This window comes from Erithacus rubecula (genome assembly GCF_903797595.1).
Source record: "Erithacus rubecula genome assembly, chromosome: 3".
NCBI classification, from domain to species: Eukaryota; Metazoa; Chordata; class Aves; order Passeriformes; family Muscicapidae; genus Erithacus; species Erithacus rubecula.
In genome coordinates, this window is record NC_136689.1 from 98,145,693 (window position 1) to 98,159,424 (window position 13,732).

General features: G+C 41.1%; 2 protein-coding genes across 2 annotated transcripts in view; both read right to left on the reverse strand.

Annotated features, from left to right (window-relative positions):
• Positions 1-13,732, reverse strand: part of TWSG1 (twisted gastrulation BMP signaling modulator 1) — an 83,278-nt gene that overhangs the window by 19,285 nt on the left and 50,261 nt on the right. The window contains exons 2-3 of the mRNA XM_079299677.1: positions 3,323-3,398; positions 1,229-1,395 (exon numbers count right to left, since the gene is read on the reverse strand). Of these exons, the coding sequence (XP_079155803.1) occupies positions 1,229-1,351 (123 nt within the window). The 5' untranslated portion in view covers positions 1,352-1,395; positions 3,323-3,398. The remainder of the gene's footprint in view (positions 1-1,228; positions 1,396-3,322; positions 3,399-13,732) is intronic.
• The window catches only part of ANKRD12 (ankyrin repeat domain 12), a 58,556-nt gene continuing 50,231 nt past the window's right edge, over positions 5,408-13,732 (reverse strand). The window contains exons 9-12 of the mRNA XM_079299676.1: positions 11,795-11,893; positions 9,512-9,655; positions 6,991-7,086; positions 5,408-6,671 (exon numbers count right to left, since the gene is read on the reverse strand). Of these exons, the coding sequence (XP_079155802.1) occupies positions 6,486-6,671; positions 6,991-7,086; positions 9,512-9,655; positions 11,795-11,893 (525 nt within the window). The 3' untranslated portion in view covers positions 5,408-6,485. The remainder of the gene's footprint in view (positions 6,672-6,990; positions 7,087-9,511; positions 9,656-11,794; positions 11,894-13,732) is intronic.

Genomic DNA, 13,732 nt, shown 5'->3' on the forward strand with positions numbered 1-13,732 from the left:
AAATCCAGCACCTGGACCAAAAACTTCCTGCTGAATGAACAAATCTGTACCACTGGATTTACTATTTAAGTGCCACATACATCCAATGCCACAATTAGAGAAGGGACTTATAAGTGCATCATTTTGTAACAGTGCACATTGTCCAACGTGTCCAACGTGTTTGAAAAGGTAAAAATCAGAAACCTCATTCTTGCACCCCTGTTTAACAAGTCCACAGACTGTGGTGGGGCTGGAAGAAGCAGCAATTTCTTTTTCTTACATTTAAAGCAAAGGCAGTGCAGAACCCAGAAAGAAGATGCTTCAGCCTACAGTCAGTCTTCCTTCCACAGGATGGATTTGTGAACCTGGCAAGTGTCTTTATTTGTAGCCCAGACAAATTTTAAACAGAAGGCAACAAAATGAAGTAAACATGGAAATGCTTGAGGCCACTTCTCTGAAAGAGATGACTCTTTTGGGCTGTGGCCATGCATTTACAGTAAGCACACTCACATGTTACTGCCATATGATGTTGGTGCTCTCTGTTATTGCGTTTCCAATCTACAAAGAGTCAGTAGGAAACAGTTGGTTTTAAAGAAGCTGCAGCTGACCACATGAAGCCTCCTTTTTCAGTCTGGAGACAAGAAGCATGCTCTGTTTACCATTACCAAAAAAAAACAATACAAGCTACTAGAACCGCTTGTTGTTTTGCTAGAAATTAGCTTTTGTTCTGCTGCACACCACACCTCTTAATTCCTGCTCTAAGAAGAGCAACCTGATCTCACTCTGTTTCTTTCACTGTAGAGACAGGGAGTGAGTCAAAAGTAACATCAGAATTTAACATCCATTTCCTACCAGTTTGGCTCATAAGTATTTGGGTTGGTTTTCAGGCATCTTTAATTCACTGTACAAACCCAGTGCTATGGAGAGCATCAGGTGTCAACTTCTGACCCTCTGCTTGAGATTTAAGGAACTGGACAAATTGGAAGTTAAGGGGGACATCTCAGACAGACATAATCCTTGGCTTGAAAAAGTTTCAATTAAAAAAAAAGAAATATGCCCATATAAATATGCACTTGGTCTTCTCTGTCTAGAAAATGGTTGTTAATCTGTACTTACATGGGTAGGAGACCAAATCAACCTCTCTAAAGAGACACTACTTAACACAAAATAGCAGTATTATTATTATTTGTATCGTTTCAGGACTGGTTTTTGAACACTGCAAAGCAGACAAAGGGCACAGGACTCGTACCTGTATCAGGCACTTGCTGACGTCGCTGGCACAGAGAGCCTTGTTGCAGCCTGTTGATGGTGGGATCCACAACAGGAACAGAAGGACAGTGACCGTGGGAGCCGTGATGTACTGTGACCTCATGGTTCCTGCAGGTGAGCAATTTTCACAAGGACTTCAACCAGCACTGAAACGAGAACCAGCGACCAAAAAGGCTATTGGAACACAAGTTAAATTCTATTCCATTCCTCTCTTGCAATTCCTTCAATAAATATGAATATTTTTTAAAAAATTCAAATTGGGGTACTTAACAACAAACACAACAGCTCCTCCTCCAGCTATCTTGTTTATACAAAGCTTTCTGCTATTGCACCTTTTGATCAAAACTGCAATAAACTTGAGGTGAGCAATCTCAAGTTTGCAGTATCAAATATGACATCCTATAAGCAGCGATGATAAAAAAATGCCTCGGATGAGAAAACCCACCAAAGGAGATCTAGTTTTGCAAATGCCCAAAGCAGACAGATGAGTTTTGTGTAGTATCTCCTCAGCCTAAGGTACACACAGGTCTGTAGGACCAAGGCCATACAGCAACCTTTGACAACAAGCTAACTTGTCCCTGTCATCTTTAATGCAGACAGGCAGTTGTTTTCACATGGACCCTTAGATGTCACACAGGCTTTCAACCCAAACACAAAGGTCTTAACTTCTTTTTTAAAATATATAGACAAAAAAAAAAAAAAAAAAAAAAAACCAAAAAAAAAAAACCAAAAAAAAAAAAAGAAGAAAGAAAAGAAAAGAAAAGTACCAGACACTTTGAACAACATAACTTCCAAGAGTCAAGCAAGTGTCTGAGGTCAACCAGAGACGACAAGCATCTGCTACATCAAACACACAGGGGAACCGGGTTTGTTCAAAGCATTCCACCTTTCTCCCTTTGTGAAAACCCAGCCTGTCGGCAGGTGGTATTTGCAATAAATATATCACGAGTAGCAGGGTGCCGCTCAGTTTTTACTTGTGTTTGCGTATGATCCCGGCCAAAAGAGGATCTATTGCACCAGGCACTGTACCAATATATAATAAAAGGCAGCCCATGTTTGGGCAAGCTTACAGTGAGCCTGTATTGTTCTCCTAAGAGAGAAAGAATGCTAATGGAGCACTGGATTGCTTTCTTTTGGTATCTAGAAATGTTTTTCTGTTTTATGAACTACAAAACCCAACACCCTCAATGAGCAAAGAAGTGGTAAAGAAGGCACGATCTGGACATGGAAAGTCTGCGACCGATTAGTCCTTCTCACAATGGTTGTTAAATGCCTATGACTCTGGCTGCGCTGGGCACGCCGCCATCGGTACCCAGCAGGGCTGGGGAGACCGCCCTGCACGGCCCGGGCCCCGCACGGAGACCGCGGGATCCCTTCCCTCAGCGCTCTCCGGAGCCCAGGGCGCTCCCCTCAGAGCCCCGGCTGCCGGCCGGACCCGGGAGCCGCATCCCGGGCCGGGAGCCGAGGCGAGCACGCTGCCTGCCAGGGGAGCGATCCGGGCTCCCTCCCTCCGGCCCGGCTCGGCCGCGGGGCTGCCCCTCATGAGGGGGCCCCTTCCCGGCCCCCCCCCCGCCGCTCCCGTTCCGAGCCACCGACCGCTGCTTTCCCAGGCTTTTATCCCCCCGGAGCAGGACCCCCGCCCGCCGCTCTCCTCTCCCACAGCCCACCCCGGCGGCACCGGCACAGCATCGCTCCCCGCCCCGCCGGGATCGCACCCTCGGCGGAAAACACCCCAAAAACCCGCTCCGGCCGATCGACCCGCCGCAGCTCCCGAGAGGCCCGGGCCCCATAGATGGCACTGCCAGGGGCCGGGAGGCCGGTGACAGGGAGGGCGATGTGGGAGAACAGCCCCCGCCGAAGTGGCCCGGGGCAGGCGGGGCCCCGCACGGGGAGCGGGTCTCCTCCTCCTCCTCCCCCGGCAGGCACGCAGGCAGCGGGGCGGCCGCGCCGAGCCGCACCGAAACTTTCCTGCCACAAAGAAGCAGCCGCGGCTTCGCCGCCTCCTCCGCCTCCTCCTGGCCGGGCACCGGCTCCATCCCTGCGCCCCCCGCCCGTTCCCCCACGGCGCTCACCGGGCGGCCCCGGGCCGGGCACCCCGCGCTCTGCCGGCGGCTCTCGCTGCTCCGGAGGCGGCAGCAGCAACCCCGCGCCTCGTCCCACTGCTCCCCCCTCGGCCGCAGGCAGCGCGGAGGCGGCGGCCTCGCATCATCGCCCCGCCTCGGGGCACCGTCAGGCGCCGGGACCCTCCCCCCGGGACCCTCCGCCCCGGCGGGCGGCGGCTGCGCGGAGCGGGCCGCGAGGAGGAGGAGGAGGAAGGGCCGGGGGGTGGGAGTGCGGCCGGACCGTGCCTAGCGGGATGGGACGGGGGCACGGCCCGGCCACTGCCTCCGGAGGGGCTTCCTCAGGGGAGGACGAGGGAATATCCCCCTACAACCCGAGTGCGAGCAGGGAGACACTCGGGGGTTCTGCGGGCAGGAAGGGCAGCCCGGGGAAGCCGGGGCGAGAGGAGCACAGGGCAGCCGGGAGAAAAGGAACCGGGGGGCAGCGCCGCTGGAAGCGGCAGCGGGGAAGGCGATGAGCTTCCCCGAAGGCTGAGGAGCTGCAGGTGCCCGGGGAGGGCAGGAGCCGCCTGCTTGGGAGGGGACCCTGGGCGTCCGGACCGCCTCTCCCAAGACCCCTAAACACTGCTGGGCGGCGGCTTTATCCTCCCACGGGCCAAGCTCCGACCGACCAAGGTAACAAGTTGGGTCCCTGGAAGAAAAACAAGAGGATCCTGACTGGGTACCCAGAAACTTACTCGGGCTTCCCAGGAAGCAGCTAGACCCTGGCGAGGAAATAGGGCCATCATGCCAAGTTACTACCGTATTTCGTCTCATTGCTTCTTCCCAGTTCCCATTCTGTTCAGGGAAACCCAAGCCCGGTCTCCTTAAACAACACATGAGGTATCACCCCACAGAGTAAACTCGGGGAAAAAGAAAAAAACCGGAACAAACCCTGGATTCAAATCAGAGAAGACAAAACATCATTATCTATGCGATTGAAACATTTGGAGCAATAAAACTTACGAAGAGTCGTGACTAAAATTATTGCACGGACCATGATACTGGGAAATCTTTTCTCATAAAGAAGACACAGGCTAATGCTAAGAAACATCTGTCTTCAGATCTCTTTACAAGATATTTTTTCTTGTCTCCTGCATACCAAGTATTTTTGTCACACACTTCTTTTCTAACACAGCTAAGACTCCTGCAACCCAGTTTCTTTTCTGGCTCTTTTTGCTAGCCTCTTAATTACTCCTATCTCATATTTCTGCCACTTCCAGTCATGTCTGTTACTTTTTACTACTCTTATAAGTATCTGATAGAAATAACTTGTACCCACTTACTAGTTAACATCTTGCAGCTTTATCCATTTTTCCTCATCTTTTCAAGCAGATAATACAGATTTCTGCAGCATTTTAAGATTTTACAGCTATGTTCAGAAGAGTATTTAACTTTGAGAAGAAATGTGCTTTTTCCTCAATAGTTTAAATTCAGAATGAGGCCAGGAAGGTATTCCTGTAATAAAAGCAGGAACAACTTCTCCTTCCACTGGTACCTAACAAAAGTGATAAAAAAGTTATAGGGCAGGAACTACATATTAATTGCTTTTACTGTGCTTGAATTACTGTTTGTTCTACTAGCAGTGATGTGCAGATGGAAGGAGCCTGCTATCCACAGAGTCTTTTGTTCACTGCCTGTTTGCCCTCTGCCCCAGGAAATGCCCCCTGGGCATTCACACAAGCGCAAGGAATAAATTTTCTCTGGTAGCTCACCTAGTCATTAAAAATCAGTTCAAACCAAGGATTTAAAATCTCTTATTCTGAGTAACCAGCTGTCCTGTCCAAGCCTCATTTCCTTCAGAAATAATTTCACAGACATCAGATCCCAAGCACTTTTGAATTATTTATGGCCTGGAGGGTAAGAAATCTTTTTCATGAATATCTGTAACCTCCTACTAATAAATAATTAACAGTCTGCTCATTAACAGTACTAAGAATAAAAAAAGCATTAAATTTCACAACACGGATAGTTTAACTTTTCCATTGAGTCTCCTTATATATTCCAGGAATGGTAAGGTTTGATGTATCAAGTGTTCTGATATTAAGAAATTCAACTAATAACATTACCAATAAAATTTATTAAGTATTATATTTACAACTATTTACATATCCCTTCCATAGATTAATATTAAAATAGACAATATACAATTTAAGAATTTTAATTCAAAGGCATTTTGTTGGAAAAAATAGGCTCTATTACGAGACCACCATATAAGAGCAAAAGGGTTTTTTTGTTTTACACAAAAATATTTTCAGTATAGGAAGTCATAGGTATGGCATTACAACAGCAGACTAATATGAAGTATGATTTTGTAAATATTACAACAGTTTAGGTATCAGTTATTGAAGGGAAGGAGTTCAGAGTCCTGTGGAGCATGCAATACAGTTCAGTCCTTTTACAGTTATGGTGATGAAACAAGCAGCTAAATCAAATGCATGCCATACAAAGAGGAACTGCCAACCAGGAACACACTACACTTAATAAAAATGACAACTTTGGTCCAATAAAACATTAGACAAAAACAGTTTTACAGTTAAAATATCTATTTTATACAGGTTTGAACATTAATTACAAGACTATTTACATTTGCACAATATGTATAAAATAAATTATTTAAAAATGAAGACAATATTACATCTTTTTCCAAAAAGAAATCTGTACAGTAATTTACACAACATAATAAGACTGATTATTTTTCTCCAAGTCTTCCACATTCTTCCACAGGCTTTCTCATTTTTCTGTGGGAGTTCAACTGTTACTGAAGTTTCATAATACAAAGCTTTATAGCAGATTTTAAGTATCATTTGCTTTTTGGTGGATGTTTTAGTTATTAACAGCTTCCAGCGCTGTAAACTCACCAGGTTTTGTCATATTTTTCAGCAACAAGCTCTAAAGCTACAGGCAATTTTAAAATACAGATAACAGCAGTTACAAGGAATCTGAATTTGAAATTAGCATCCATCTTCTGTGTCTGAACAAGTGTCTGTGCCACACTTCTCTGTAGGAACACCTAAATTATTGAGAAAGGTAGTATTCCACAGAATTAAGTGCTCTGTCTCAAAAGAAAAAGACCTTTGTGCATCACTGCACCTCAGTCTCTAGCTGTCCATGGGGAGGGGTGAGCCAGACTGGTTGTCATATGGGTGTCAATTCAAAGTCATCATTAACATCAACAAGAGGAACATAAAACTCCTGAATTTCATAAATGCTGATAGATTTGTATGTAGCAGGATCAAGCTCTTGCAGTTTCAGCTGCCATTCCAGTCTCTGCACTGCGTTCAGTGCTGCTGCTTCGTGCTGCTGCCTCATCAAAAGGCACGTCTGGTTTAAAATCGAGAAAGAAGTTATTGAAATGTTTGAAAAAATATGACTGCAACAAGTTTGAACACAGGAAATATCTCTAAGAGCCTCTCTGGTAATTGTAAATAATTCCCTCAGTATGTATTCAGAAATTTGCAAAATATTCCATTACACTACATGGCAACAAAAGTTAGCTTTTTCTATACTGATAGACCTTCCTTCATGCTGCCTTCACAAAAGCCCATGACACTGCACAAAAATCTGCTGTTTATTTATCTCATCTTCATAATCACATTAATTTTCATTTTTCTTTTTCAAGTGGAAAAACCAAGAAGTGTACCTTTAATTTGTCAAACTTATCATCAACGTCCTGCAGCCATGACATGAACTGTCTTGCATTGAATCGATCCCTCACCGATGTTTTGCTGTCATCAGTCTGCAAAATAAAAAGTTACTCAAACTTGATGATTCAATCCTAAACATACTTTAAAAAACAAAACCTACTCTGTGGGACATAACAATAAACAATCCCACAAACTGCTTCCCAGGGAAAAAAACAGATTCAAAGTACAAAGGCACATAAATGTTGACCAGCACTTCCACTGTGAGCCAGCTACTCACTAAAAATGGGTATTTTCAGATTCCCTCAAGCTATTTACTGTGCTCTGGTTTTGAAATTTAGAGTGGCAGGCTTAAAGATTTATACCCTAAAGTCTTAACTAATAAAAGATAGATCCTTCCACAAAAACGATTGTCTCTCTTTCTTCTCTTTAAAATTCAGTAACAAATCAAATCAATATCCCTCAGGGAAAAACAGAAACTTTAATAAAGGAAAACTTAAACAGCCTGATTTAACTGACTACGCAAGTACTGAATGCAATTTAAAAAATATTTTTGCCATTACAATCCCCAAAAGGAGATTAAAAAATTTGAGCAGACCTGTCTTACATCCTGCTTAATGAAATAGGGTTTTTTTTGTTGTTTTTTAAATTCAAATTATTTCATAAGGATTAGAATGTCACATCTGCCCACTGTGAGAAACTAGATATACATAGTGCTAAAGCCAGACTGTGCCAATCTAACATTTAAACAATAACCACTAAATACAACAAGCTGCTGTTCTGGAAGAAGACATTGCAGGAATTTGTACACTGCAGCAGAAGAACAAAAAGAAGTCCAACCAAATGTGCAAAGACTGACCTTTCTAGAGAAGAAAATTAGTATTTGCTAATGGGCTAACAGGAAAATGTTTTCCTATGTATCTACATTCTTCTCATTAAACAAATTTAAATCAAACCATCAAGTTGGTAGTATAAAACATTGATTTCAATTACATAATTTATTTCATAATTTGCTGAACATTATATGCAAAGTAATTTCCTAAGAAAAATTATCACAGACTGAAATAGAAAGCTGTTGAAGCAGTGAGGGGGAAGGAGAGGCATTTTATTACTGCTCTTTTTATTTTATATATGGTAAAAAAAATGGCAATACTTGGGGGGCACACACAACACCTCAACTTTTCCCTGAACAAAGATTCCTTTTGCTTCACAAAATTTAAATACAGGATCATTTTACAATTCTTTTTAGGTAAGATTTTAACTACAAAAATGCAGTTATGTGCACAACTCATGTATTCTTTATCTCTAAAAAGCTCAAGGCCTATGAACTGGAGTAGAAATAAAGCAAAGGATATTCAGAATTTTGGAAAAGAAGAGTTTTTGCCCATCAGTTAGAAGTACTAAGTAAATGATGCTCTAAAAATTTATCAATATGAAGCTTAAAATGAGATAACAATATAGTCTCCATAAACTGCTATCTCCTGCTGAATCACCTTGTTGGGCATAGCTCTAGTCCTTTAAAGACTGGGGGGAAAACGTAGTTACAGACTGAAGAAACACTGGAAACTGCAATAATTCTAAAAAGGGCTCCAAAACTAATGCAAAATCTCTCATATGTTGGAAATGCATATGCTTCATTTTAAAACACCCAACAATCAATGCATCAACACTTTTATTCCACCCAAAACATCAACATTTCCTCCTTGCATTATGTGCTTCTCACAGTCACTGTGACAGGTGTCGAATGCTGGTTCCATGTTTGTTAGTTGAAAAAACTGCCTACAAAATACCAACCCCCCAAGATGATTTTTTCTTAGAGATACAGCTGCAGCCAGTGAAGCACACTGCTTATTTTATGTTTTAATCAGCACTAAATACCCACATTGTACATGTAAAGAACATAGCACAAGTCAAGTCATATGCAGCCTGACATAATTTTGAAAGAGGTTATTTAATCTGGTAGCATTCAACATTTCACTGTTGGCCATCTTTTCTTTAAGGTACAGTTCTAGTGACTGCCTTGTACAGAGGAAGGAAGTATAATGTAGATACATCCAGAAAACATTTCCAAATTTCATAAACAAATTTCATCACTTCACACACTACAGCATTCCAATTATCTGGATTACTGATCAATGTGATCTATGCTGATAATTTCTTTGCTCTTGTTTAAACTGTAAGCTTCAAAAACATGTTCTGTTTATGACTGAAATCTGTTTTCTATAAAAAAAAAAATCAGCATAGGAATTTTCTTATTCTATCCATCCCATAATTCCAGGAGGTAAAACAAAACCAGACATGGTACAAAACAGAAAAACCACGTACACACACCCATATCTTCCTATTACTGTACACCCAATTGAATCCCAATATAAGCAACAACCTGCAGTGGGTATAATTTTAATTCCAGGCAAATCAATGACAATTTTTCTATGGGTACAGAATTGTCACCTTGAATTGTCAGCTTGAACCAGGCTAGCCAGACCTTTTTGTCTGAAGCTGTGGAGGACAAATCTTTACCTGAGCATCCAGAGGCACGTTGTACACCTCAGCATCCAGCAGCACAGTGCAGGCACTGAAGGGCAGAGTCTGATTAGCCAAAGTCCTGGCTGCTCGGTAGTGAACACGTAGAACCTCTTGCTCATTAGAGACAATAAGCTTTTCCTAAGTAACATATCAACATATAAATACACATTTAGTAAGTTAAGCATTTATAAAAATGACCACTAATTTAAACATTTCTTTTTAGGGCTTATGCTTTTGAACAGTGTGAGAAATAGTCAGCTGAAGGTAGGAGGGGTTGTTCTTCTAATCAAATCCAAAACTTCAATTTAATGATGCAAAGAGTGTCCCTTAGATGTCAGAACTGCAAACATCTCCTTAGCCCCAGCCTCCACTGATGGCTGAATGTTTCCACTTATTGAGGCAAGTTCTGGTCAATGAGGGTGATGGAAGATGAAAGCTAGGAGGAGCAGAGGGTTGGGATACAGATTTGTGCATGTTAACTGTGTAAAGATTTTTATTCCAGGCACAGTGGCCAAGCAAACTGAAGCAGAAATGTAATTTGCAGGATACTGCACATTTTTTAAAAAAACTAACTCCCCAAATTCACAGTTGCATAAATATTCTTTCCTAAACTGAGATAAGAAAAATACAACTCACTTGACAAAGCTTGACTTACAGTTGTATAAAGCTGATTTCATCTGAAGAACATCCCATATGAAAAAAATAACTATGAATAAGCACAATTTTTTAAGACATAGAAGAATGTTTGTATGTGTTTACTGCTCTACAATAAAATGGCTCTAATTTGTATCAAAATAAAATAAGGTGGATCATTATATTATAATGTATTTCCCATTTTTCAGAAAACAGGAAAAGGAGTACCTTTTCTTTGATTAGAACCATAGAGTCTGGGTTGGAAAATTACCTAGTTACAAACCCTCAGCCATGGGCAAGAACCTTCCACTAGAACAGTTTGCTCATGGCTCCACACAACCTTGAACACTGCCAGGAATGGGGCATCCACAGCTTTTCTGGGCAACCTGTTCCAGTGCCTCACCTCCCTCACAATGAAGAATTTCTTCTTAATATTCTAATCTAAATCTCTCTTGTTTTGATTTACAACTACCTCCCCATGTCTTATCACTATTTGCCTGTGTTAAAAGTCATTTTCTCCCTTTTATATAAGCCCCTTTACATACTGAAATGCCCCAATGGAGTTCCCCTTCTCTTTTCCAGGCTGAACACCCCCAGCTCTCTCAGTCTGTTTCCCATAGGAGGGGTGCTCCAGCCCTTTCATCAGTTTCATGGCCCTCCTCTGGACTCTCTCCAACAGTTCCATGTCCTCCTTCTACTGGGGATCCCAGAGCTGGATGCAGCACTCTGGGGGGCAGGGGGTCTCACCAGAGCAGAGTAGAGGGACAGAATCACCTCCCTTGCTCTGCTGGCCACAATGTTTTTAGTTGCAACTGATTCTTTTCAGTCAAAACTTGAACCATGTTTACCATCTTGGTGCTTCTTCTTTTATACTTTTCACTGAAATACTAAATTCAGGTAAAAGCCCTCCCTCAGATGGGTTTGTTAAGTCACATTGAAACTGTCAATTGAAAAAGCATCACACTAGGTTTGATGTGGCAGCTCCTTGTATAACTATGTGGAAATCCTTATACATCTGTCCCAGAAAGGGGTTCTGCCTGTGCCCACAAGCTATCTGGCATCTAAAGCTAGGTTACCAAGGAAAAAGGGCAACCTAAAAATAAAGAATACTCCTAAAGCAGGAATATTTTCTCTATTTCTGTGCTCAAAATCAGTGGTGCCTACAGATGCAGTATAATTTTAGGCAGTTTCTAAGCAGAATATTGCCAAGCACATTTCAGTCTTAGAGCCACACATCTATCCTCTCAATACAGAATTTACTATGTCTTCAATTCTTTTAACTCATTTGGTTCTACAACTATCTACAACTCTCTTGTACAACTTACAACAACTGTAAGTCTACAACTATCATTAGCTTTCAAAACTACAGTGTGAAGCTTCCTTCCCATTGCCTCTAGGATAAATCTGGGACACAACTCAGAGCAATTAACAGGAAAAAGCTGTTCTCTTACCAACTTGAGGGTTCTGCTAACAGCTGTTAAAACCATTTCCCCCCTCTGCTTAGAAGTTTCTCCAATTAATAAACTTGTATAGAAAGAAGATTACTTCTAAACATTGTTTAATTGAGAAAAATGTAGTCTTTTCAGTGAAAAGGCAAAAACTCCTAAAGCTTAAATCCAGGACATAAAATTAAATTAGTCTTACCCTTTCAATACTGTGCTGTAAACGTAGTTTCATCCTTACAACCTCCTGTTGTTTAAATAGTTCCTTAAGTGGGTCTGACAGTGATGGAGGTGGTGTAATCTGTGGGAAAAGTTTTAAAAATAGTAGAGTGAACATGTATATAACGTTTAGCATTGCTTATGTGATGTATCAAAAAAAACCCCAAGAAACTAAAAGAAAGGCATTTTTAAAGAAAAATATGAGCTTTTCACTTTGCATTAATTATGTGAATTCAATGTGTTTGCAGTAAAAGGTTTTAAGGATTCCATACCATAAAATTAATAAACCCAACTGAAAATGTTCCAAGCTGTTCGGTGTTTTTAATCAGTCATTAAGACCATTCCGTAGTTTTCTTTTTAAAATGCTATACTGTCGAATACAGTAAGAATACAACTTGCTTTGAGTTTTAAAGACTTTTTAAAGCACAGCTGTCCATTGTGAGAAGATAAAAACTGACTAGCAAAATGCAAGAGCAAAGCAAAAAAAAATATTGCTAAAAATACCCCCAAACTACTTGATATATTCATACAATGGCAAGAGCATTTTATACTGCACAAAAGATAATCAACCATACTCCTGATCTTGCAATCATGCAGAACACAGGCAAACACAAAAAGTAGACTAGAGACCCAGACAGGAGCTTGAAAAAGTGTTTCTTCCTGTCAGTTATTCAAACAAGTTTTCAAAAAACCTTACTCCTTAAAAAAGAAAATAATTTTAAAAAATCAAATAGACTTGAGTGACATACCAATGTTGTTGCTGATTTGCTACACTATAAGCATTCTGCATCTACAGTCACCTAGGACAAGGAACCAGAATTACTGTCTGGTCTGAGCTGTAAGAAAAACATTGACAAGGCACCTGGAACCTTCCTGGCAACTGCAGAAATCAGATGCTTTTTGAGAAGTACCTAATAAACATCTTGGCAGTTTTAAGGCTCCATCCAGAGTTTACTTTTCTTTATGCCAGTTCTACCTGACAGTTCAGCATGGACTTTAACACTGGCACTGCTTTGGAAAGACCCATTCAATCTACATGAAACAGTAACTACTATCTCTGATACTCAAAAACCACAGCTCAAATACATACCTGCTATATGTAACTATAGTAACTATACCCTACCTCCTACCTAATACAAACAGGAAGATAAATAACTCTTCAATAAAATAGATCCTTCAACTGTCAAGAAGTAATAAATCCATTATGGACATACAGACACACTGTAGATTAAACTAGATTATTAGTATCAATCTTGCACCTATACATTCCAGTAGTGATTTATTTACCAGAAATGCCTGAATTATTATTACTATATTGGAAAATTATTTTGGGACAATTTTTTCCCCAATTGTAAGTTAGCCAGTGTCTCTGGAATTATAGAACATCATATGAATATCCAATTGCATTTCTTTTCTTACATTATTATATGGTATAAAATGACATTCAACTCCTTCACATTTCAAACTACAGAATAAGATACACTTCATTTTTCTCAGTGAAAACAGTTTGGCTCTCAAACCAGTAATGTTTATGGCATATGCCATTTCATGTAAAACATCAGTATTAAAACAAATATACCCTCATATAGTCTAGTTCTTCCTGAAAACTTTGCATTCATGGTATAGTACAATAGTACTGTCACAGTCTTTCAATTAAAAAAAGACAAGATGCCTGTAAGTAATATCAATCTTTAATTTTAATATAGCCAATATATCTCCCAAAATCTCTGTTCTTTAGCTTACAGAAAAGCACACAGATAAGAAGCAAGATTAAGACTCTGTCTATAGATAAGCTTTGGGTTTATGGACCTACATTTTCCGGAAATACAAATTTCAGAGCTGGCAAGCATCCATACCACCTGAACAACTTCACAGAATGACAAAATGGTCTGGGTAGGAAGGGACCTTAGGGGTCATCCAA